This window comes from Engraulis encrasicolus, chromosome 6 (genome assembly GCF_034702125.1).
Source record: "Engraulis encrasicolus isolate BLACKSEA-1 chromosome 6, IST_EnEncr_1.0, whole genome shotgun sequence".
Classification (NCBI taxonomy): Eukaryota; Metazoa; Chordata; class Actinopteri; order Clupeiformes; family Engraulidae; genus Engraulis; species Engraulis encrasicolus.
Window position 1 is genome coordinate 33,718,420 of NC_085862.1, and position 25,465 is coordinate 33,743,884.

General features: G+C 45.6%; 3 protein-coding genes across 4 annotated transcripts in view; all 3 read left to right on the forward strand.

Moving 5' to 3' along the window:
- The first annotated feature begins 879 nt into the window (after positions 1-879).
- On the forward strand, positions 880-2,289 carry gsx2 (GS homeobox 2). The gene is made up of 2 exons (XM_063200197.1): positions 880-1,255; positions 1,548-2,289. Exons 1-2 carry the CDS (start codon positions 880-882, stop codon positions 1,889-1,891), a joined length of 720 nt encoding a protein of 239 aa, XP_063056267.1. The 3' UTR covers positions 1,892-2,289.
- Positions 2,290-6,085: 3,796 nt separating this feature from the next.
- On the forward strand, positions 6,086-7,164 carry LOC134450349 (pancreas/duodenum homeobox protein 1-like). Its single transcript, XM_063200198.1, has 2 exons — positions 6,086-6,496; positions 6,710-7,164. Exons 1-2 carry the CDS (start codon positions 6,136-6,138, stop codon positions 6,982-6,984), a joined length of 636 nt encoding a protein of 211 aa, XP_063056268.1. The 5' UTR covers positions 6,086-6,135; the 3' UTR covers positions 6,985-7,164.
- Positions 7,165-19,709: 12,545 nt separating this feature from the next.
- Positions 19,710-25,465, forward strand: part of pdgfra (platelet-derived growth factor receptor, alpha polypeptide) — a 45,732-nt gene continuing 39,976 nt past the window's right edge. Inside the window, exons 1-5 of one of the 2 annotated variants that reach the window (XM_063201330.1) lie at positions 19,710-19,958; positions 22,973-23,050; positions 23,521-23,808; positions 23,997-24,242; positions 24,745-24,884. In XM_063201330.1, coding sequence (XP_063057400.1) covers positions 22,993-23,050; positions 23,521-23,808; positions 23,997-24,242; positions 24,745-24,884 — 732 coding nt within the window. In that variant the 5' untranslated portion in view covers positions 19,710-19,958; positions 22,973-22,992. Of the gene's footprint in view, positions 19,959-19,985; positions 20,665-22,972; positions 23,051-23,520; positions 23,809-23,996; positions 24,243-24,744; positions 24,885-25,465 lie in introns of those variants that run through there. The other variant, XM_063201329.1, reaches the window with a different exon arrangement.

Below are 25,465 nucleotides of genomic sequence, written 5' to 3' on the forward strand. Positions count from 1 at the left end.
TTTGGTTTAACCGATAGTTGGAGGTAAAGGCTACACCGTTGATGCCAACCCTCATAACACTATTTCACTCACATAGGCCTACATGAATACAGTAAACATAGCAGAGAAACTGAACTGGAACTTGTCCAGAAGGCATGGAACAGTTTTGGTACAGTTCAAAGGTGTGCAGCAGGCACATGAAAACTTGTAGTGCAAAAGCTGGACATTTGCCAGCAGACATTGTTACCTCTATGGGACTATGTCGCTAATATTTCCACTGTAGGCTATTAAAATAAAATAATACAAATGGGTTGGTGGTGATGAGTTCATGGAAATTCTATTGTCAGAAAATGTATGGACAGAATAAGACGATAGAGCAAATGTACTAAACTCAGCTTTCTGTTATTCTTCAAAGAATAACAAACAACCCATTTTCATGATTTATGACCACATTTCTGAGGTGAGCAACAAGGTTGCAACAGATAAAGCAAAAATAATAAAGCTTTAGCAGGTGCAAATAGCCTATGACGCACGCCTGGTGCTGAATTTGTGTTTTGGAGTATTGCCGAGATGAATCCATTAACAACTGCAGTGTGCAGCTTGTGATGTTGGAATCAGGGTTGTATTTTCAGAAAACCAGAAAGTTTTGATTGGTAGCTCTCGGGGGTATCACGTGGCTCGGGTCACCGCCAGTACTAAAGCCCCCGTAGTCTGGTGCGCACGTGGGTGACGTTTGGGGATGGGCCTCTCCGGGGTCTCTTTTGTTGGACAATCAAACTTAAGCACCTTGCAATCTCCCAAGGGCTTCACAGTTGACTATAGCCTACGGCCAACCGCAACGCTGTCCAAGACACAACTCAACTGACCAACTGCAATCACCAACCAACTGAAGGAGCAGCCATGTCGAGATCGTTCTATGTGGACTCTTTGATCATAAAGGACACTGCACGACCAACATCCTTGAGCGAGCACGCAGCACAGGACTTTCTCATCCCCATCAGCATGCACTCTCCCAGTGTCATGGGCGTAACGGCACCCATGTGCCCATCTCGGAAGACCGGCACCTTTTGCGTCTGTCCACTGTGCGTTACCTCGCATATCCACTCGTCCCGGGCTGGCATTCCGCTGCTGAAGGGACAGTTCCCTGGGGAAGCTCAGTTTTGCCAGAGGGTCGCACATCAACAGAGTCCGGCGTTGGCCCACCCAGGACACGCACCTGTTTGCACGCCCACATACAGCGTCACAGATCCGCGGAGGTACCACTGTCTCTCCCTCGGTAAGCTCATGCACCTGTTCTGCCTTTCCGAATATAATTCTGTTTTTGAAACTCTTAGCTAGTGCCTAATGTCAAATCCCCCAGTAGGGCTCGAACAGACAAAGCATTCTACTTTTATATAAAGTTTTAAAGACATACATCGTTTGGGGAATAGTTTAATAGCCGTGCGTAAAATGCGTAAAATAGAGGAACCTTCGTTTTCACAAAAGAGATGTAATGCCGTCTTGTCAAACATTATGGCAATGGCAAATTCTGCAAGTGTACTTAAGTGAGATGTCATTTGTCTTGACAGGCGCCTCAGACAGTGTGCACATCCAGAACGGCAAGAGGATGCGCACGGCGTTCACCAGCACACAACTTCTGGAGCTGGAGAGGGAGTTCTCCTCCAACATGTATCTCTCACGACTGCGGAGGATCGAAATCGCGACCTACTTGAACCTCTCTGAGAAACAGGTGAAAATATGGTTTCAGAACCGTCGCGTGAAACACAAGAAAGAGGGCAAAGGAACGCCGAGGAGCTTGCACGCTGGGTGTAAGTGTGCAGCCGGCAGCCACACGCACTACCCGAGGTCAGAGGACGAAGAGTCGTTATCGCCAGCATCAACAACAGAGGAGAAGGAGATTTCCCCCATCTAGGGAGGAAAGCTTGGCATAAAAGACTATTGCGCTCTTTAGCACTTAGTGTGGATCCATCCAGCAGATCCATATGGTCGATCGGAAACTTGGTTTTGACTTTAAAGTGTGTGCAAAACGTCACCGACGGACCATTTGAACCGACACCACAGTTTCTCGCTGTTTATAGGCCACAAAAAACTGTGAATAGTTGTTTATTACAAATACCACTGTGGGTTGCACTGGAAGCAACTGAACCAAACTGTTCTGATATTAAATGTTTACACCCAAATTAGATAGTCTACTGTGTGTATTCCTACTTGATGTTCGGGGCAGCCAACAGTACAGCCATCTTAATGTAAATGTAGAGCAGTAGCCCAAAACTGTACTGGAGATAACTGAACAACTGTGAATATGTTGGTTGTTAAAGTTTGGTGTTTTACGTAAAATGTGTATATTTGTATTTATTTAAATAAAAACGTCAAAAGTATATCATTGTGTGCGTTTATTTTGGTAGAAGGATACCCAAAGTGAGAATGGCATCGCCTGTAAAGATTAAAGTGACAATATTTATTTTTCCTCATTATTCTAGTCATCGAACATCACTTTACATTAATGTATGCATAACGGTTAATTACAGGCTGACTGTCAAGCAACCGACAACTGCGCAAAAGGTAAAGGTAATTTGTAGGCCTGTGTTTGCGAACTGTCTTTATCCTTTACTTGTTCGTATTCCTTGCAATTTTACTTTGCAAGAATTGGCAAGATGTAGAGGGGGAGATAGATTACTTCTTGACAATTTACATCTGTTTTCAAGAGGGGGTTGGCAGTGCCCATGGCACAGAATGGTGAGAGCGCAAAGCGTGTTTTGCGCCATCATTGTCCGCTTGTGAGGTGGTGACAGCTTGATAAAGGATTCAGGAGCCAGGGGAGGACGGACCCTCGTTAAGGAACTATGCTTTTACTTAAACACCCTCACACTGACGCGTTATCCAAAGTCCCTCTCTTTCCATTCAGGGCCTTGTGTTTTGTTTTCAACGCAGGATCAGCAAGAATTACCAAATCGGCCAAACGTTGGGCATCCCCTCTTTAAATGAACAAAACTGACAAGATTTTTGGGAAATAAACCAATGTACTGTTTCCCTTTTTTGCCTCACACCCAGAAAACAAATGCATTGATAATGGGCTATTTTAAATTGTTGTTACCGGTATGCATTAGGAGCAACTAGTTGTGGTTCAATACACCACGAACGTGTAGAGTAGGCCTAACTTAAAGCATTATGTTGCGGTTTGAAGACCATGTAAATTAAGGCCTAAGCAAGGCTATGTAAAATCAAAGGGAACCCCCAATTTATATTACTGTGCCGGAGCGGGCTTTTACAAGGAATAATATAATTACTTTTATTTTATTTATTATTTAAAACTGTTTTGAAACCTGATCAATCAATTTGCACTCACAAAAAGATAACTGATTTTGGAATTGCCGAAGTAGTTGGGATGTCATAAATATGTAATAATCCCAGCATCTAAATGTTCTCAAACTCCTCATTTTGAATTCAGCCTTCTAAGACAATATTTTTCTGTGCATGTTTGAACAGATCTTTGTGCTCTGTGTTGCGTTAACCCAAAGGAGTTTAATTGCAGTTTCTGTCCCACAAGGGCTGATTATGTAGCAATTCCTTCGAAACCTCAGAAAAAAGGCTATATAGAGTTGGGCAAAGGCTGTGACAGGTTAGATTGTCCTGCCTGAGACATGCATTTAGCTGGTGGACCCCCGACGGCTGCAGCCTTCCAGGCTTTTCAGCAAACCGCTCCAGGGATCCCTCAGAGCGCCAGAGACCGATTTAGTCACTGTTTCATTAAGTCCTATTTGAACCTTTCAACTTCTGCTAAATTGAAGGGGCAAGCTGAAAATGAAGGGATTACATAGGGGGACGATAGGAAATTAGTGAACGGTTAATTTAACTCGCTTTCCATCCGAGTTTGGGATACATTCCTAATTGAGTAGGGAAGCAGGTGAAGTTTTGGTCCCACGCAGCCCCATTCAGGCCCCACAATAAACTGGCTCTATTCACGTTCGACTGGCGATCATATATTATCGGGGGAAAGCCACCTAATGAATATATATTGAATTTCTTATTAATCGAATTAGAACTAACCCCCTTGCAGGTGTGAGAATGAATGACCGTGGCTGACAATGGAGTTTACAGCATTTTGGGGGATGCCTTTTCAGCTCGACATGCTGTGACCTCCAACTGTCAGTTGTATAGAATCTGTTTGGGTGATCTTGCTTAGCTTAGACGGCAGACTGACATGTGAACGCCATCCTCTGAACAAAATAGTTTACAAAAAACCCAGCAGTAACATTTTGAACTGGGCCTATAGGCCTTGTACATGCATAACACTATTCACTTCTTTAAAGTTGTTAAATAAAATAGGGGCCTAGGTTGTTAAAGCATGAGGCCTATACTACAGGCCTACATTTGTTGTACAAAAAAGAGAGAATTTCAGATGCATTGCCTGCAAAAGATCACTTGTGAAGCTATGTTTGTGTAATGCTCCATTCCAATCCCACACACACGCACGCGAGTAGGCACGCACAGACACACAGACGCACGCGCGCGCGCGCAACAGACGCATCGCAACAGTGCTTAAGCCCCTTTGCATGCAATGTACGGTTTTAAACACCCACTCATCTAATCATTAAATGTGACCGTTCGTGGCTTTTCTAGCACTTTTTTGTGCAAAGAAAATGTTGGATAACTAGACACCCACTCTCCAACGACGTTTGAAGAGTAACCGACCCTAACGACTATGAGACTGAACAGGTACAATCTAGACCAAACCACTCCTCCAAAAACAGTGTCCTATTCAAATAACACAATTACGCGCAAGAAAGGACAATTAATAAGAGCTCCTTTCAAACCAGTGCAGCTGCCGAGTCGCCAGGAGGACCGGGAAAGGAAACTTCAGGATGAATGCCCCCTGAAACCTCTTTGTCTTTGGTTGTGGAGACCTCCATTTTTAGTGCGTGAATCTGTAAGTACAATGTTGAGCGGGGAGCTTAATGCGACACCGCTCTTATCCGGGCGCGAGAGGGCTGTTTGGAGCCGATGCATCATTTAGGAAGGCCAAAGACAGCGGTGCGATAGCCCACTGAAACTAAGCCCCATAAGAGATTGGCCAAACTGAAATTCTGGACACGTGTCCCATCAAAGCTGTCTTTGGTGACTTAATTTAGTGGGAACTCGGTCACCAAACAATATGTCCAGAGCGCTTTTGTCACGCTCTTCAGAATGGGCCCATTCTAAAACTTGTCAGCCACTTTATAAAGGCATCCTTTTGTTGCGCCCAGAGTGTGCCTCCTATATCATCAAGCAGGTTTTATGTTGCAAATAAATTCATATGTATAGCGGTCTTGAAAACCAGAAAACCAGAATGGAATAATATACCGCCATATTATTCTGAGGAACTTGAACTGATTTTTTTTTTTTTTTGAAAGTCGTATTTCAATAAACATAGATCAGTTAGGCCAACCGTCTTGATGACAACTCAAGCCAAACCGTAAACTTAACCAGGCCAGCCCATAATCAAATTATTCCGCTTCGGGCTATTGGTTAAGAAGTAATAGTTTAAACAGGCTACACTACAGCCAGAAACAAAAAAGAAAAAAGAAAGGGAAGAAAAAAAACAGAAGGAAATTATTTAGGTATTGGGTTCACCAACAGTTAATGTTTCAACCTCCCTTATAAAAGCAACGGCCGATCAATACTTGAGAGTTACTGATAGGCCTTCATTGCTGGCCGAGCGTTTGCGTGACAACTCTGTATACCTACATACACCTGCAATCAATCATACGCTGCGCACGCTGACAGCTTTGATAACAACAGTCGACTGAAGTGCACTCCACACTACAGCACAAAAACTATCGAGAGCAACATCATTGAGAAAGAAAACGACAAACACAGCTCTCAAATAGAGCCACATACGTTTCCCTTCACATGTGAAATTATCTTGGCCGAAAAAATAACACTAAGCTGACTCAGACAGGACGTGGGCGCAGTCGTCTTTCCAAATGCAAATATGAAAAATATACTTGGGCCGGTGTGTGGCATGCAAAGATGATAAATAATTAGCCCATTATGTGTACTCCGTCGACCACGTGACTGCCTTCAGGTGAGGCACAGGTTGACAGGTGCACTCAAGCCTGTGCCTTGAGCGGTACGCGCACAGTTTGGACACTTGTCTGGACCACATGATTTTACGGTATGGATTCCTTGGATATTTATTATGGCGATGGCTTCCCGCCACATGTAGCTGAGGAGTACCCACAGAACCCACCCGCCTGTCGCTTTTCTGTGGGCAGCGAACAGGCACCGTTGCCCCTGCCTCAATATACTCACTTCGATGACAGAGGTAAAGTGGATCTGGTACCTTACGACCTGCCACCTTGCCAACTCTCTATTCCCGAAGATATCCACACCCATGAGTACCTGTCAGGGAAAGAACGAGCTCCGGATGACTACCAGCAGATTCCGCGGCGACCCCGACCCCCTGAACCCGGTGGGCATGTTGCATTTCCCTGGATGAGGACCTCCAGATCACATCCACAGCATTCACCTATACAAGGTGAGTGGAGTATTTGACATCATTTTGTACTTATTGTTTAGTAGTCCGTAGTAGTATACATATTCTTCAGAAGAGTACCAAAGCCAAATAAAGGCCTCCAACAAAGCACGTGAACGCGAATGATAAATGGTAACAATTTAAGAGGGCTATAAGTTGTGTTTTCTCATACGTCAAAGTTTTAGACTGTGGACAAAAACGGGTGTTGTTTTGTAGGAGGTTACCTCGATGACCCTGACGAACACAAGCGAAGTCGGACAGCCTACAGTCGAGCTCAGCTTCTGGAGCTGGAGAAGGAGTTTCTTTTCAACAAATACATCTCTCGACCCCGGAGGTACGAACTTGCTACGACACTAAACCTCACAGAACGGCACATCAAAATATGGTTCCAGAATCGACGGATGAAATGGAAAAAAGAGGAGACAAAGAAGCGAGACACGGAAGTGAGGCCCACTGACCTCGAGCAAAAACAAACTGCTCCCACGAGCTGAGAGTAATACTTCAAGGACAATCGGATTCGAATCTTCATTTAAAACTTGAGGACTGAACAAGTGTTCATTTATTACATTGTAATTACATTGTCACCAGGGTTATTTAGGATAATAAATAATGTGTTCACAAATACCCGTGTTGTCGCTGAAGTCATGTGAGGACACAGGTAGGACATCATATCAGCATGCTCATTAGGCCTAATAATCAAAGGTCCATCTATCTTTTGAAGGTAAAAAGATACACGTTTCATATTGAGTTGTTTACAGAACCATTATGATCATCATGTGATACAATGACTTTAAATGTTAGACTAATTGTTAGTGGGCCTAATTCCTAATATGAGAAATTGGGAATTATTTACTACAGGCTTTTGTGCGGTTTAGTTTCTGTTTTGTTTTTCCTATTGAGTGTGGCCGGAGTACAGACATTACAGACTTATTTTACGCACAGCGATAGGCGGCTCTGAAAAGACGTATTCCTGTATTCTTGAGACCACAGACAACTTGTGATGGGTTGCCCTGCCATAACAAACAATTGGAAGAATTGGGCATGGAAAATCCACATGTCAATTCCTTTGCACGCATAGGCTTGGACACAATGGTTTGCATCACCAGTGATTCTGTGGACTGTTTATTCAGTGGGTGTAGGTGAAGCCTTTGGATAACAAAGTAGCTTAACAATTGCGCTTCGTTTCAGTTTTATTTGACAAAGAATTTCGTTTTCTGTATAGATGTATGGTCAACTTGAATAAAGACGTCGACACAACATTGATAGGCCTAAGAAAAAAACAGAACAAAAATACTGTAGTTCTACCCCGGAACAAGTGCCGGTGCGCAGGCCTTGGCAACAGGATCGGATGAAAAGTTGAGCGAATAGGCTACTGGTAGACCTGTCGCCTAAATCCAGCTCTAAGGTGACTTTTGCCCCCCTGAAAGGATTTGTGCAAACAATGAAATCACCCTTGTCATCTGAACTTGTGCAAACCCTCGTCGCATGGCAACATATCAACAGGAAATCAACACAACCCAAAGAGGAGATCTGTTGGTTTGACATGGCAAAATGCAGCGGACACAGGGCGAGACTTTGACAAAATAGCTATTGATGATCTGAAAACAAATACACGTGGAGAGTTCCCAGAGTTCAGCCAGCCAGTTCTGCTGGCGGAATATGCTGAATGTTGTTGAACGGTTCAGAGTCCATGATCAACAGTAGATAACACGGAGCTGCAGCTTCGGCCTGTGCCAGATTCAAGTATTTAGTAGGTATTTTTGGTGTAGTGATATATACGAGCTACGTTAACATGTTTTGCATAGGCCGTAGAATGACGTCGGTTGCCAAAGGCAGAGGTGTCATTTCAGAACGCCGGACAGCAGCCATTGGGGGGCGGGGGGGGGGGGGGGTGCACAGGGCAACACTTGACATCACATCCGGTTGTGATCTATGGGTTCGCTATCTTCACTCTCGAGTTCAACCAACATGGATCCATACACATTATAGAATATTGATTATACAGCCATCACATGAAGATACACAATATAACAACATTGCTTCATGACAACTGCTTAGTGGCCAAATACTGGAGTGGACAATGTTTGAATTATTAACTGGCTCATAAATAGGCCTACCTGTATTTTTTTTTTTTTTTAACTCAGTTGCCCTTCCAGTTGACAGTGAGGGCATTGTTCACATATAGTCCCCCAAAATCAGTCCACCTCTAGGTGGACCAAAAAGTGAACCAACAGAGAAATAACTCAGTTCTGTTTTAGTCTTCAAATTGTGAGTGTATTACAAGTACCAGGTGGTCTTTCCTTGGCTTTTATGGCGTGTCAATCCTCTTTTTGATCACATCCAGTCATCTAGTTTAGAGCCATCCAAGTCACAGCTAGTCACAGTGTAACTTGTCAGGACTTTTTAGTGGATGGTAGTGAAACCACGTCAACAAAAGGTCACAGTGCGGTTTATTTTCGAGAAGTCTGGCTACGCTTTGGACATTCACACAGGCCTGAGTTTGCTTAAATCGCCAGACAGGGACAGGGGGAGGGGGACAAGTGTGAAAACGCCCTTAGATAGCCAAAACCTGTGGAACTTAGAGAGGTTAAGACACACACTGATGTTCACATGTGAAGGAGGGATTTTGTTAATTTTTTTAACAGTCTGGCAATCCTCATAGGAAACATCAAAAGTGTATACGAAAAAGCTAAGCAACCAGAGAGCAGTTACTTGTAAACGATGATTTTGTACCTGCCAGCGGATCATGTCTGACCTGGCTCTAGCCAGATCTGTGTGTTTCTGCTTAGCTTCGCGCACTTGTATGGAGCAAGGCAGGACTCACAATTTTGCAACTTCCAAATTTTTAGGTTTAGGGAATTGTGTACTGTCTACTAAGAGATAGTAGGCAACGTTTATTTATATATTTAGATACTTTTTGGTCTTTTGACATTATTTTTATGATAGGACACTGATGGAGTGGGAAGACAGGGAAGGGTCGGCAAAGGACCTTTGGTGGAATCGAGGTCAGCGGCATTGCAGACGACTGCCCTACCGTTAGCGCTACGCTATAGTAGGCCAGTCAATCTAGCTCTAAAAAGGCCCAAACCCGGGATAAATTGCAATAGTGGTTCTTTCTTTTAAGTGATCCTTAAACTCCCTTGTATCACATATTAAAAATCTACAGCTTTATATTTAGTGGAACATACTTTTTTTCCAAGGTCAAAGTTGGCAGATTTCCCATTCATTTCTCCATAGGGAGACGATATAGGAGATACAAGGTGAATAGGGTAACATTTTAAACTATGACATATTAATTTGAAACTTTCACAGTTGGTATCTAACATTCAGGCAAACAATTTCTGTATTGCAAGTTTTCTGAAATATGATGATGAAATATGCAAATGAGGTCATATGTACTGAAATATGTGATAAAATCTGAGAGAGTAGGCTATACCTTTTCCCCAACACACATAGGCGTACTGTCAGAGTTTCAAAGCGAGAACCCAAATGCAGCACACAAACAACGGTATAAGAAAGGTTGGGGTTTTATTTAACTAAAAAGCACTAAAAAAGGACCAAATGTAACAAAGATTCATTCCAAAACAAAAACCCACAAGGGGGAAAACATTAATCTAGAAGACAGAAAACTTAAACTTACAAACAAGACACTTACTAAACTTCTCAGGGTATTCAGACGAACGAGGTGTGGTAAGACAATGACGCAACAAGGAATAACTGAAACACGACGGCTTAAAAACACAGAAAGAAATCACAAGAAAACACACGATAGGGCAGAACCTAACAGGGCACAGGTGGGCAACCAACAAGGGAACAAATCAGAAGGGAATGATCAAGGGCAGACAATGGGATAATAAGCAACAATCAGACAGACAAATGAGGAGGCACATGACACACAAGAACAGGTGAAAGCAATGACAGCAAGCAGGCGTGGACAACGAGGAAATCAGAATAGGGCCAGGTACGAGATGAAAACAATAACGAGAGCTAAACAAGGCAAAGATAAGTGGAGCAGGTGACACAAACGAGGGGCGGGCAGAAACACATGACAGGAAAACAACCAAGCACATGGACAGAGGTACAGATTAAAACGTAAACAAAACACAAGGAAACCAAAACGGGCAAGAATCAGATCACAAGGGGAGAGACAGTGAAACATGACCACAAAACAACAACACAAAGTCCAGATCGTGACAGTACCCCCCCCTCAAGGGACGGCTCCCAGACGGCCCAAACAAAGTCCAGCAAGGTCAGGGGGGCACGTCGGGTTGCAGCAGGGGCATGAAAACGAGGGCATAGGACAGGCCTAGGGCAAGGGGTAGGCACAGGTGCCTCTTTGCAATGGGCAGATTCTCGGCAATGGGCAGATCCTTGGCAATGGGCAGAGACAGGAGAGCAGGAGGACTCAGAGGGGCAGGCCGACACAGACACGGGACGGGCAGAGGCCGACAAAGGTTCAGGGGTAGACGTTGCAGTGTGGGGAACAGTCACAGGAACAAACACATGGACTTTGACGGGCACGGTGACTGGGACAGTGACAGGAGTGGGGACAGAGATGAAGATGGGGAAGGGCATAGTCACAGTAGCATTGGTGAGCACAGGCAAAGGGGAGCGAAAAAAAAAGACAGGTAGATGGACGGGGTTCGGAACGGACACAGGAATGGGCACTTGGACACAAACCGGGACAGATATTAGGACAGTGACAGGCACGGTCACCGGAATGGTGACTGGCACGGGAACAAGGATGGTTTTGGGAGCCTCTGAGTTAAGGTGGGTAGAGGGAGCAGACTGGGCCACAGGGGGCGGAGCAGGAACACGCTGGGAGGCGAGCGCAGGATCAGGGGCAGCGGCGACTGGAACTGGGGAGGCGCCGACTGGAACTGGGGAGGCGGCGACTGGAACTGGGGAGGCGCCGACTGGAACTGGGGAGGCGCCGACTGGAACTGGAGCTGGAGAGGCGCCGACTGGCTCTGGAGCTGGAGAGGCGCCGACTGGCTCTGGAGCTGGAGAGGCGCCGACTGGCTCTGGAGCTGGAGAGGCGCCGACTGGCTCTGGAGCTGGAGAGGCGCCGACTGGAACTTGGGAGGCGCCGACAGCAAGAGAAGGGGCAGTGCTCGCAGAAGTGAGGGCGGCACCAGCAGGAACGGAGGAGGCGGCCACAGGAACGGAGGGGGCCTCAGCCGCGCTGGGGGTCCTGGGTGCAACAGGGGTCTCGGCCGAAGCGACGTCCTCGGCGGTCCCAGCCGCAGTGAGGGTCCCTGCCGAAGCGACGACTTTGGGGGTCCCGGCCACAGTGGGGGTCTCAACCGAAGCGACGTCCTCGGTGGTCCCGGCCAGAACGGGGGTCTCGGCAGGAGCGAGGGTCTCGGGGGTCTCGGCAGGAGCGGGGGTCTCGGGGGTCTCGGCAGGAGCGGGGGTCTCGGCAGGAGCGGGGGTCTCGGCAGGAGCGGGGGTCTCGGGGGTCTCGGCAGGAGCGGGGGTCTCGGCAGGAGCGGGGGTCTCGGGGGTCCCGGCAGGAGCGAGGGTCTCGGGGGTCCCGGCAGGAGCAGGGGTCTCGGCAGGAGCGACGTCGTGGGGGGTCTCGGGAGGCTCGGGGTCGGGCGGACCTCTCTGCGGCTCTGGGTCTTGTGTTGCAGCGCCGAGGTCCGGATCAGGATCAGGCAGAGCAATAGTCATGGCTGACCTCTCCTCCGCAGCCAGCAGGGTTTGAAGGGACTCCTCCAGCTGGTCCATTCTCTGCTGCGTAGGGGTCAGACCGAACTGAAGGAGCCATGGCCTTCTTTGCAGCACACCCTTGATGACACTGACTGCCACTAGCTGCCTCCTTGTGTTCCCCAGGGTGTAGATAACAGGGGACAGCCTCTCCAGCAGGTCGTAAAAGTCCTCTAAGTGCTGGAAGCAGGTGGAGATTTCTGGCTGGGGCTGGTCGGACGGGCAGACAGAGCTGGCAGTCTCGGGTTGGGCCGGCGGGCTGGCAGTCTCGGGTTGGGCCGGCGGGCTGGCAGTCTCGGGTTGGGCCGGCGGGCTGGCAGTCTCGGGTTGGGCCGGCGGGCTGGCAGTCTCGGGTTGGGCCGGCGGGCTGGCAGTCTCGGGTTGGGGGCCGGCGGGCTGGCAGTCTCGGGTTGGCCGGCGGGCTGGCAGTCTCTCGGGTTGGGCCGGCGGGCTGGCAGGTCTCGGGTTTTGGGCCGGCGGCTGGCAGTCTCGGGTTGGGCCGGCGGGCTGGCAGTCTCGGGTTGGGCCGGCGCTCTGGCAGACTCGGGTTGGGCCGGCGCTCTGGCAGACTCGGGTTGGGCCGGCGCTCTGGCAGACTCGGGTTGGGCCGGCGCTCTGGCAGACTCGGGTTGGGCCGGCGCTCTGGCAGACTCGGGTTGGGCCGGCGCTCTGGCAGACTCGGGTTGGGCCGGCGCTCTGGCAGACTCGGGTTGGGGCTGGGGCTGGGCTTGAAGCTGTGTGTTCGCTGACAGCACGCACTCTGGTGGGGTAACATCTGCAGGTTCCTCCAGGGGGACAGGTCGGTAGCCCTTCCGGCGCCGATTGCGTCGCCTCCTCCTAGGGCTTGGTCGAACGTCCATCCATTCAGACCCGTCGTCAGAGTCCGAACCGGACACATACCAGTCCTCGTAGGGGAATGGTTCGGGATCCCAGCTAGAGAAGACACTCCTCCTCGATCGGCCCCGAATGGCCAACCTTGACCCCAGGAAAGGGTCAGAGGAGATACTGGGGGGAGCGCACATAGAGTCTCGGATGTGCATGTAGCCAACACGCAGTGATGGAAAGCTCTGGCGTGAGGCCTTAGCTAAGTGTGCTGCTGGGTTCTCAGTTGGTTGCGTCATTCTGTCAGAGTTTCAAAGCGAGAACCCAAATGCAGCATACAAACAACGGTATAAGAAAGGTTGGGGTTTTATTTAACTAAAAAGCACTAAAAAAGGACCAAATGTAACAAAGATTCATTCCAAAACAAAAACCCACAAGGGGGAAAACATTAATCTAGAAGACAGAAAACTTAAACTTACAAACAAGACACTTACTAAACTTCTCAGGGTATTCAGACGAACGAGGTGTGGTAAGACAATGACGCAACAAGGAATAACTGAAACACGACGGCTTAAAAACACAGAAAGAAATCACAAGAAAACACACGATAGGGCAGAACCTAACAGGGCACAGGTGGGCAACCAACAAGGGAACAAATCAGAAGGGAATGATCAAGGGCAGACAATGGGATAATAAGCAACAATCAGACAGACAAATGAGGAGGCACATGACACACAAGAACAGGTGAAAGCAATGACAGCAAGCAGGCGTGGACAACGAGGAAATCAGAATAGGGCCAGGTACGAGATGAAAACAATAACGAGAGCTAAACAAGGCAAAGATAAGTGGAGCAGGTGACACAAACGAGGGGCGGGGCAGAACACATGACAGGAAAACAAAAGCACATGGACAGAGGTGACAGGATTAAAACGTAAACAAAAGACAAGGAAACCAAAACGGGCAAGAATCAGATCACAAGGGGAGAGACAGTGAAACATGACCACAAAACAACAACACAAAGTCCAGATCGTGACACGTACACATTCTACATGAGGGGTGCTGGTCAATTATTCATGTGTATTTACATGTGTATTTATGTGCCAGTTTTTCAAAATTCCTCCCATAAAAGGGTAAAAGGGCTGAACAACATATTACACATTTTTGTCTATACACATTCGTTACACATTAATTTCTATATGCAGCCCGATGTCTCCTCTGCTGTGTCAATGAAGGCCTGTTGCCTAACTCATTATCATACAACTGTAAAACAAAGCCAGGGGAGTGTCAGTAAACTCATCCCAACTCTCTCAAGGTTTTTTATTGCTCCCAAACCCGAGTTAACCACAACAACTTGACTAGGCTTTTGATCCCTCTGTCTTTCAAGCGCTCATGGTTTTCTCTATAGGATGTATTTACTCCAGTAGGAACTGGAACACTACATTTTCGAAACTATGGCGGCCACATTTAAACTATGGCGATGCGCCATAGTTTCCTTAATGTATGGGAAACACTGATAAAACAAATTGCAATAGTAATGGTTCATACATTATATAGATCCTTCAACCCCTATGCATCAGATATTAAAAATCTACTTTCATCAATTCAGTGGAACATACTTTTCCCAAGGTCAAAAGTATCCGATTTTACCCACTGAATGGCAAAATGCAATGGAAATCGGCTACTTCTGACCTTCAAAATAGTATGTTCCACTACAGTGATGAAGGTAGATTTTTTATATGTGATGTAGGGTGGATTAAGTATCAATAAAAAGTGTGCATCATTACTTTTGCAATTTGTTTTATGTTTCGCCCGTTGTTGCATAATTTAACACATATTTAAGTAGATGTGATCTCATTTGCATATTCAATCATCATATTTCAGACATCTTGCAATACAAAAAAACTTTGTCTTTGCTTGAGTAAATTACTGTGAAAGTTTCAAATTGATATCTCATTGTTTACATTTTTTGCCTATTCCCCAAGTATCCCATATTGTCTCCCTATGAGAAAATGAATGGGAAATCTCCAACTTTGACCTTTGAAAAAAAGTATGTTCCACTAAATATAAAGATGTAGATTTTTAATATGTTATTTAGGCATACATAGGGATTACAAAAAACTTGGTATGATTACTATTGCAATTTGTCCCGGGTCAAACGCTAGATTGACTGGCCTATAAGGCCAATAGGCAACATTTATAATAGCCCTTGCCTTGGCCAACCGGTAGGGCACTCGTCTACCATGCGGCTGACCCGGGTTTGATTCCCGGCCTGGGTCCTTTGCCAGTCCTTCTCTGTCTCTCTCTCCCCACTCGCTTTCTGTCCTATAATAAACAAAACATCTTTATAATACCCCTTGAGCTGCTCTAAAGTAGGAGAGTTATCTGCTGGGATACCCCTGTTAAGTAGGTTACTCTAAATAAGCGTACTGTAGCCACAGGTGGACCAGAGCCCACTCACTTGTCTCAGGTCAGTCAGCACAACCAGAGGGCTGCTTTTGTCTGATTGGCTGTTTGAACTAATAAAATCCATTTTGTGTTTTCTGGCTATGCCCAATACTGGTTGACCAAGGTCAGTGGTTTTCATCCACTGTGCCAGGGAACACTTGCCTGCCATGAGAGATCATCAACTGTGCCGGGGAAAATTCAAAAATTACATTATTTGTTGCTATATGCAACAGAGATTCATTTTCAACCAATATTTTTCAATTGGTGGTGTGCCTAGAGTTTGACATTGAAAAAGGCATGCCTTGCTTGAAAACCACTGTTCCATTTGAATAAAATGTATCATTTTAGTCATAGTGTTATTTGAAACTTCATCAGAGAGAAACTGGGCCACACATGAATTAGATTCTTGATAAGACAAGGTATAACAACAGTAAAGCACACGACATGACTGTGTGGGGTGGAGGTGGTGTTTAGCAGCAAGACGAGCAAGGCGAGTCACTGTGAATGAATCAGATTTTCCCCTAGCATTTAACAGTGAAGACGGACACCTTGACAACAACCACCCTGACTAGGTCCCATGCAGGAAAAAACAAAGATTTCATATTGTGACTGTAATTCCAAAAGTTGCTTTACCAAAAAAAGTATAAGCTACCGGTATTTATTTTTGGAGGATTTCACAATCCATGTGAAACAACGTGGCCATTCGAACAATGATAGTGGCATATTTCTGACACTGGCTTACCCCCAACCACCTTGATAAACATATTGCAGGGAACATGTGATGCTTGGGTTAGGACAGTGTTTCTCAAAGTGGGGCGTAAGCCCCCCTGGGGGGACACGGGGGCATCTCAGGGGGGGCGTGTGATATCTGATTTTGGGTTTTCCCCCCCAAGGAAATGATTTCCTGTCTCGCCAAAATAGTCAATAAGTTTAAAGCCCTCACCAACATTATGTTATTAATTGTCGTGAATTTGAATAGCACAGGAAATGAGCACACATCTACATTCGACTGCAGTCCCTGTTAGTTTAATCTCCACCAGTCACCTTTCCTTTGATTCTGCGCAGCGATCGCAAAATCAGTCTGTGCGAGTACTGCTGTTGCTTGGGGGGGCTCGGAAGCATTCAGACCCTCCGAGGGGGGGAATGATGGAAAAAGTTTGAGAACCACTGGGTTAGGACAAGAATTAGGGTTGGAGTTAGATTGGGGCTTCTTTCTAGGAGGGAATCTGGATGGGAGATACTGTATATGGCATGGGACGAAGAGGAACAGAAACAAAACACAAAATGCAGCACAATATAGATTTCAAAACTAACATCAGAATCATGAATGTTACTAGGCACACCATACACTGCAAAAATAACTTAGTGTAACATCTGTAACATACAAGGTTGCCAGATGTGGAAAAGGATTTCAAGCACAATAAATGTTCAAAGAATGGTTGGGGGGACTAAATCCCAGCCTATTTGAACAACATTCTATTTACTTCTATGGCCTTAAATCTACAGAAAATCTGTCCAATGCCCAATACTCTGATTTTACGCACAGATAGTCATGCTACATCTGACAACCCTGGTAAAATAACATCTGATAAATAGAGAAAAGTGTAGCAGTCAAAGGCATTGGACATTTCATACTGAATAAGATCCAAACAATACCAATTTGCACCATCACATCAACCACAGTGCTATATCAACATAGTGAACTTTTGATGTCTGAGAAAAATTATAAAATCATAAATTCCCTCTCCCCCTAAACACACACGCACACACACAACTAGAAATCTAGACAAACTGATACACACACACACACACAAAACTGACACACACACACACACACACACACACACACACACACACACACACACACACACACACACACACACACACACACACACACACACACACACACACACACACACACACACACACACACACACACACAGAGCTAGAAATCTTTGGCCACAGCCTGAAAATATTTAAACATTTCAGATTGAATAAATCAATACTATTAAAATATATTATAATAAGCTTTCAAATGGCCCCATGTTTATGCCCTTAAAATCTTGCCAGCTCCCCCTTGCAGGACTCCTTCGCAGTGATTTGCACATGCATTCACTCACCCACAAACATTTAAGATACATTACTTTAGTTACATATATTGTGTATTCATATTAATTTGACTCTATAGGAAAATGGTTGATAAAGGAACAAATTGAGTGTCTGTGCCAATTGTGCCTATACAGGTAAGGTAGGCTATTCCTATTCAAGAACCCTGACAATGCCAATGACATCAACTCTTAGTAAATACAGGTTGTACTTTGTTTTATAGTTCACAACTTCAACAATTATTCAGAGAATAAGCAATGATGCCATGCCCATTCTGTGTTGCAGCTCTGTCTTGTTTTCTTGATCACTGCCACGTTTCACTCTTAGGCACACGCCACCATGTGGAAATGTTTGGTGCAACGCTCTGACAGCATTTCTTTTGAAACGGAATGGTGGTTACGCACACGAATTATAAGATAGGGTGTCACAGTACTCTGCAGCGCGCGCGCGCGCGCGTGTGTGTGTGTGTGTGTGTGCGTGCGTGCGCGCTCAAGGTGGAGGACGTTAAAAACAAACTCGTAACGGCATTTGTGGAATAGCGCACATTCCGGGGCTATTATGAGTTTTGTAAACATTACGTGTTTTTATTGAAAAAAAACTTTTCCTTTACTTTATTTTCTCTCCCTTCCTTACAGCTGGGTGCTGGCAATGCATTCTTTATTATGGAAATGGCTTACAGTAAAGCTCCACAGGTTACTTGGTTTTAGTGCAGCTTTCAATTATTTGTATTCCCAAATCCAACTCGCAAGTCAAGGCCACAGGTGAGAAAACCTTTGCGACGTTTGTAAAGCTAAAGGTTAGGCTAAACATTCCTTTTTTTCAATCCTTGGGAAATAATCACGGGAGTAAAACGGCGCCTTTGTTATTTCCCCCGTAATAACCAGGGTTAACAACTCAATCTTACCATCTTTCACGTGCGTTGGGCAGTAAACGCATCACAGGTAGCCTGGTCTATCTAATGGATGTCGTTCTGAACGGGTGACTATACATGGCTTCCTATGGGTGCAAAAGATTAGAGCGCTTTTGTGCTGAGAACAAGGGACACTGTTCTTTTTGTGCGCCGCGGCGAGAGGAACATGTGGAAGCAATCGGCTCGAGCGGCTGGAGATGTGGCTGCAGGGCTCGCTCAGGCGGAGTTGCTCCAGCGGGTCGGGGTTGGAAAGGGATGGGGGGTTGCTGTAGACTGCAGGGGGTGCTTAGCAGTTGGGGGTGTTCTGCCTCGGGGACTGCTGTCCTGTCCTCGCACATAGACGGTATACTGTGCGGATTCGGCGTCGCTTTGTGCCTTGCTCCGGCTTTGTAGACAGAGCATTCCATCACACCTTTTTGTCAAGAGATCGGGGGATGGAACTGTAAGGGGTTACCTATCCATAATGAGCACAATGGTCATCCAGAACGATACTCAATCGAATGACGAATACGAGTCTTTTTTCTGTTCCGTGTCCAAAAACAGCGAGGGAAAATGACTGACAGAGCCTCGATTGTTAGTCAAGCTGCAAAGTTGGCGAAAAGTTGAGCTTAGAACTAAAGCTCAAAGCAGTTTGTGGTGTTAGAGCGCCCTCTATGTCCCTTACTGGCTGCCTTGGTGTTGGAAGTTGCTGGAGTTCACCGTGCCATGGACACGCAGCATCACTGGGTTACCAATGAAAACCTATGGCCACAGGGATCCGATTGGCAGATCATCATAACCTGTCTATTGCCATGTGATCATAAAAAAGACATGGGGAGAATGGTAGGCATGCTCCTGGATGCCATAAACCTGCGTTAAAGTGCAAGCACACCGTCCCTCTTCAAAATGCATTTCTTTTCTGATGAAGTTTCTATTCCAATATAATAGAAATGCATCCATCTGCCTACGATGTCCCCAAAAACTCCTCTATTGTACAGGGGCCCCCTTTTTCACACTCACGGAAAACATATGGCTCCCCATCACCCTCCAATCCCCATTCCCCGCTCGTTTTACCATCACATGCGCCTCCTTCCCAAACTGCAGAGTGCAGGGAAATTCGACGCCCGTTTGCTACTCAGCGTATAGGCAGGAACTTTTATTTTGAAAAGAAGCTCGGGACTGGAGAGAAGGAGGAGGGGGTCATTTCCTGAAAGTTATTTACTTTGAGCCAGATGATTAGTTCTTTGGGAAGGATGGACAGTAACATTGAATCAATTACAGGTCGCTGTAGCAGAGGCGCATTTGTTCGAGCGGCTGCGGACCCAGACGGAGGGCGCGCATATGCTTGCTCTCAACTCGGCTAGAGGATTACCACTGCAACAAAAAGCCAAGACCCTTAACTGCGCCAACTGGAGTACTTTTTGTATGGGCTATTGAAGGCAATTAGGAGTTTTTTATATCAAGGGTACAATCAAAAGGATTTTGAAAAAGGTATTGTATTAGATAATTGGTACAACTAATTGGTTTCATCATTAGATGATGTTTTTTTCTTCTTCTTCAAATAGCTTTTGAGCTTTGCAAACTTTAAAACGAATACTTACAATATGTTTACATATATATTTTTAAGTAGGTCTATTTAGTGTAACGGTGTAGTAGCCAAAGTCATTGTTACAAGCCTGTTTCAGAGGGTTTTTTTTTTAAAGAAAACATCAGTGATTATTATTTATTTTGTTATTTGCTTTTCTCGTTGGAATTACCGTTTGGATTTATAGTTCCAGTTAGCCTACATGCAATTTTCACCGTGCGCACTCTTGGATATTTGGAAGATCTTCTCAAACGGATTACCACATTCTGCAGCGAAACAAACGTTGAACTCCAAGAGAATGGATGTATATAGCCTATGCATTGGCCTCTGAGAAGTGACTTGGTTCGGACCTATATAGTTGGGGGGACCCTATCATTGGCAACAACTGACTTTCTGGATGCGCCACTCTCATCTACAGGCTGGGCATACACACCTAAATTGGATCTCAACTCTTTTTTTGCGTGCATATGGAATGACGTTTGCTTGGAGAGGAATATCATAACGCAGCATCTGTTTGGGGATGGATGGCAATACCCTAGAACAGCAAGCGCCGAATCGAGGATCTGCTGAGAGTACAAGTTTCTCTTCTACTTTGGATGCACGCAGCGCTGGGTATTGAATCGCTTTACAGCTCAATTTGCAAAGCGAAGCTCAAGTCAAACGCGTCGGTGGTTGCCCTTGTCGGATTAAAAAAAACGCACGCTCAACGCGTAATATCACTAAATGAGCAAATTGTCTTCATTTAGTTAGACTGGATTCAGTCGCATTAAGTTACGGCAAACGATAGGCCTACCAAAACATATGATACCATAACAAGAAACTTGTGTCAGCTTTTGAGGGAGCTCTGTGTGACCTGGGCAAGATGAGCTCTGTGGACATTAAAGTTATTTCATTAGTCAGGGAATTGAATTAGCCTCTTGTCTTGAATAGCTACAGGTTGACTCAATTTTAAACTCTCTGCGCTATCTTTAGAGCCATGTTGCCCCTTTCGATATTCCCATGGAAATCGATCTTGTATGTGTAGAATTGAATTTAAGCAGATAAAGTAAGTGTGAAGAGCTGGGAAGTGAAACAAACGGTGCCTGTCAGCTGTTGCTTTGAGAAATGCGAGCGTAGCAGATGAGCGCCTTTGGACAAGAGACAGTCGTGCATCTGCGTGTGGGCGGTAGTGGTACGGAGGAGCGGGGGAGTCTAGAGCGGGACTGTATCCGCAACGCTGGCGCACCCCGACCGTGATACAAAACACTGCCGTCACCGTTCCACTGACTGTATACGGGCGGAATGATGAGTGACAACACGCGCCACGGTGGGCAAGCTTGTCAAAGAGGATTAGAAAGTTTGTCCGATTCGAGCTGAAGTCAGGCACGAATTCCCACGCCAGTGTTTGCCGTTCAAACAAGTTCTGCGGAGAAGGGTCGCTATAATTACAGATCAACTCAACACCCCTGGATTTAGCATGGGCAATTACCCCGCCGGGATGCGCCACAGAGAATGTCCGCAGACAAGCATTTGGTGACAGTCACCTCTAGAGTTTAATCTGGGGTTGATGACAACCGGGTTCAAATCATTTATTTTTTCTTAAACGACCGACTTCACCTCTGGCTTCGTCTGCCATAACAGCCAGATTTCACAACAACCTCACTTGTAGGAGGGAAGTGTAACAAATCGTCAAATTCATTAGGAAGGGACGCATTTTAGGTGGCTGTGCAATTCTATGGACATAAAACCAACAGAGATTATTCTCACAACCAAGAGGCCGCCGAGAACAGAGACTGATTGCCCCCCTGCCTGGTTTGAGTGGCGTCTTTCGTCCCGCTCGAGTGCTGATGGATTCCAGGGGTCCGCACATAACTTGAGCTCTCCAGCCAGACAGACAGATAAAACATCGGCGCTCGGGAATGTCTGTAGGAAAGTACTTCCAGACAGGGCTACACGCCGGATTAGAAACACCCTGTCCTAAATGAGGACTTTGGCAAGGCTGAGTACTTAGCCTGAATAGTCTGTGACAAAAGTGTTTAAAAAAACTGGACTAGCCTATCTCTTAGACTGGAAAACTGCAGTGTAGAAGCAGTCTAGTCACTTAAACTAGCCAAGTCTTCGTCTCAAGAGCGGAATCAAGTAGATATAAAAATTAAGTTAATGCGTAAAGGGTACGCTATCTTCACTTGCATGATTAACACTGTAAAACGTAATGTTTTGTCATTAAATTGAAGTTTTAGCTTGTTGGAAGGTGTGTCACATGACGTTATTTTTTTCTAAAATACGAGAGAACTAAACTCAAAATGGCAGTAATTAACATCAGATAAGTCTTTAGTAGAAGCTGTTAAGGGTAGCCTATTTTACAAAACGACAAAAGCACATCAAAGAACATCACTATGTAGAAAACGTTCATGTGGCATACCGGGATACTCTCTCTATCGTTTATGTTTTAAACAAATTGAATGAAGATAGGGATGTCTTAAAATTGCTTTTTTAACCGCGGCAAATCCATGGATCTTCTTGGGATGGAGCCCTCACCTCTTCGATTGCCTCCACCAAAACGTGTAATCTGTCTCCACCTAGTGGCGAGTCGGGGTTGCGCTACAGGTTTCCTTCCTGCGCACAATGGAGTTGGCGCCGTTCAGTTATTTCAACAGTGGCCAAGAGTTTTATGAACCGTACCTACTCTGGGAATCTACCTCTCCATACCTTGTTCTACTACAGCCAATTGGATGTTAACTTTACAAGAACAGAAACCTCAGGCACATGGCTGCAGAAGGAAGAGCTATTCAGACAGCAGAAGCAAAGCTTATTTGAGTCAATACCTTTGCACAGGCTTTTGGAAAAGTGCAAATACCTCACTGACCTTACATTGTGGATTTTCAGGATGAAAAACATGCCATCTGTGTGGCTAAAATGCTATATGTCCTTGTCTTTTCAGCCGGCCACAACAAGGTGACCATGGGGGTTTTCAAGACCCATCTAACACTTTTGGCGGTGTTAGTCAGTGTATTAAAAGGTAATATTTCGTAACATAGGTTTTATATTTCAGAAATAATGTTGTGCAGTGCGCCAAGCCAGGGGAAGCTTGTTCATGAGGATCTCAATGGATTTTAGTTTATGAAAGGATTTTGTATTTGAGTCTATGCAGGAAGACTTGTTTAGGCTACTTGACACTGCACCGTAGGCCCTACTGCACTGTAGGCTACTGTACCTTACTGTAGGCCTACTACTCATGCATGCTGAAACTTCTGAGTGAGAAAGAAAGATATGGAAAGCACATCAGATGCCTAGAATTAAGCCGAGGAGCTCAGATGAGAAGAGTTCTATGCGTGTGTAAAGGGGAAAAGGTAAGAAAGTAAGATAGATCAATGAATAAACAGAAAGAAAGAAAGAAAAAAATAAAGAAAGAAAGAAAGGAAGGAAGAAAGAAAGAAAGAAAGAAAGAAGAGAGGCCAGCATCTTACCTTTCTTTCCCTTTTCAAACAGTGCGGAGTGACCCACCCAGCATCATTGCAGAAGAAGACGAGTTTGTTGTTGGACTGCACTCGAGATTCAACATCAGTTGCACGGGGAAGAACCGACAGGTGGTATGGGCAGACCCTTTACCTGACGGCGTCGTCGTTTATCCTTACTATCACACCGCAACTTTGCTAATCGGCGACGCTGAGGCCTCTCATACTGGATATTACTCATGTGTTTACCTCCCGCAAAACGGCGAGCCTGTGCACGAGGCCGCAGAAGAGGAAATGGCGGAAATCTACATCTTTGTGCCAGGTATCAAACGCATTCTAAACCACTGAACGCAAATGTCAATGTTATGTGATAATTTGTAACATTCTGTCCAGACTAGAACGATTGTAATCATTTTGTACGGGCCTAGATATTTGTTCTTGGCCTACTAACTGACAATTTTAGCAGGCCACTTCTGTTAAAACGCGCACCTCCTTGGTCTCTCTTCACAGACCCCACCGTTCCATTTGTACCGCCGGAGGAGCACACCGAAGCAACCGGCGACTTGATTCCTTGCCGTGTCACAGACCCCCGCTCCCATGTCATGCTCAAAACCTTACCAAGTGACACCGAGCTTCAAGCACCGTATGACAACAGAAATGGATTCTTTGGCAATTTCTCAGAAGGAACTTATGTTTGTGAGACCATTAGCAAGGGTGTGATCTACGATCAGGTCTACACTGTGGTTGAAAGGAAACGTAAGTAAATGCGAATTATTATTATTATTATTATTATTATTATTATTATTATTATTATTATTATACATTTCCAGAGCTGCAAGATTTTGTACTATGCTTGTCAATGAGTGGAACATATTTAACCAGGAAATACACCCTGTTTTGAAAACCAAAAGCATGTCATTGAGAGTGCTGCACACAGCTGGGAGAGACTGCTGTGTGTCAGCCATTTTAAGAACAATTCCCAAGTCTCAACAGCAGCATGACAAAGTGACATCATCTCACATCACACACACTTGGGGGGGAGGTGACCTCATGCATTAGTCCAAAAACAGCACTGACATCATGCACACTGACACACACACACACACACACACACACACACACACACACACACACACACACACACACACACACACACACACACACACACACACACACACACACACACACACACACACACACACTGGGGTGTGAGGACTGTATGATGTGATGTTGACTCTTGTTTGTCAACCCCCTGCAGAGGTTGTGGTGAGGCAAGATTTCACCGTGACGCTGAAGGCCAGCGAGGAGACGGTGATGGCTGGGGATGCTTTTAACATCACCTGCACGGCCCCCCTGGGACCCCAGTACCAGCAGCAGTGGCTCCATCCACGAAAACAGGCAAGAACTTATCACCCGCCCCGGCTCCTACCCTTCCAGGGGGTTTACATGGTCCATTCCGGCAGCTTACATTCATTGTTTTCTCATTCAGTTTGTATTATTTGATAGAAAGTAGAGTAGATAATCATTTTATGAATGTTGGATGCTGCACAATGACTTTTGGAGTCCCTTGTGTTGCGATGCATGCGCTGGCTCCATCAAAAGTAGCCAGATGTTCAATATTTGATGACGAAAGCTTCATCCTCGAACACAAGAACTTACCACCTGTCCCCAATCCTTAACCCGATCCCTGACTGCCACCAACCCCAGAACTTTCTCCATCTTTATGACGTGCCCTTCCTTATTCCCCCCTCCCCATTCTGCTATCCCCGTAAACAGGCAAGAACTTAGCACCCTTCCCCAAAATTGTAACGATAAAGTCTTGATGTGTCACTTAAGGCTCTCAGCAATGTCATAACCATGTTGTTATGATATACAGTGGAGTGACTGGAGTCTTTTCAGCAAAGAGTGAACGGGTCGACTGGTAGGCCGATCTGCACAAAGCTACAAAGGCTACGATTTTGATTCATTATGATGACGTT

Bases quoted from the DNA above. Each gene is read 5' to 3' on its own strand.
- gsx2 (XM_063200197.1), top strand. From the start codon at position 880: ATGTCGAGATCGTTCTATGTGGACTCTTTGATCATAAAGGACACTGCA. The intron at 1,256-1,547 runs GTAAGCTCATGC...TTGTCTTGACAG, and splicing joins GTACCACTGTCTCTCCCTCG to GCGCCTCAGACAGTGTGCAC.
- LOC134450349 (XM_063200198.1), top strand. From the start codon at position 6,136: ATGGATTCCTTGGATATTTATTATGGCGATGGCTTCCCGCCACATGTA. The intron at 6,497-6,709 runs GTGAGTGGAGTA...GTTGTTTTGTAG, and splicing joins ACAGCATTCACCTATACAAG to GAGGTTACCTCGATGACCCT.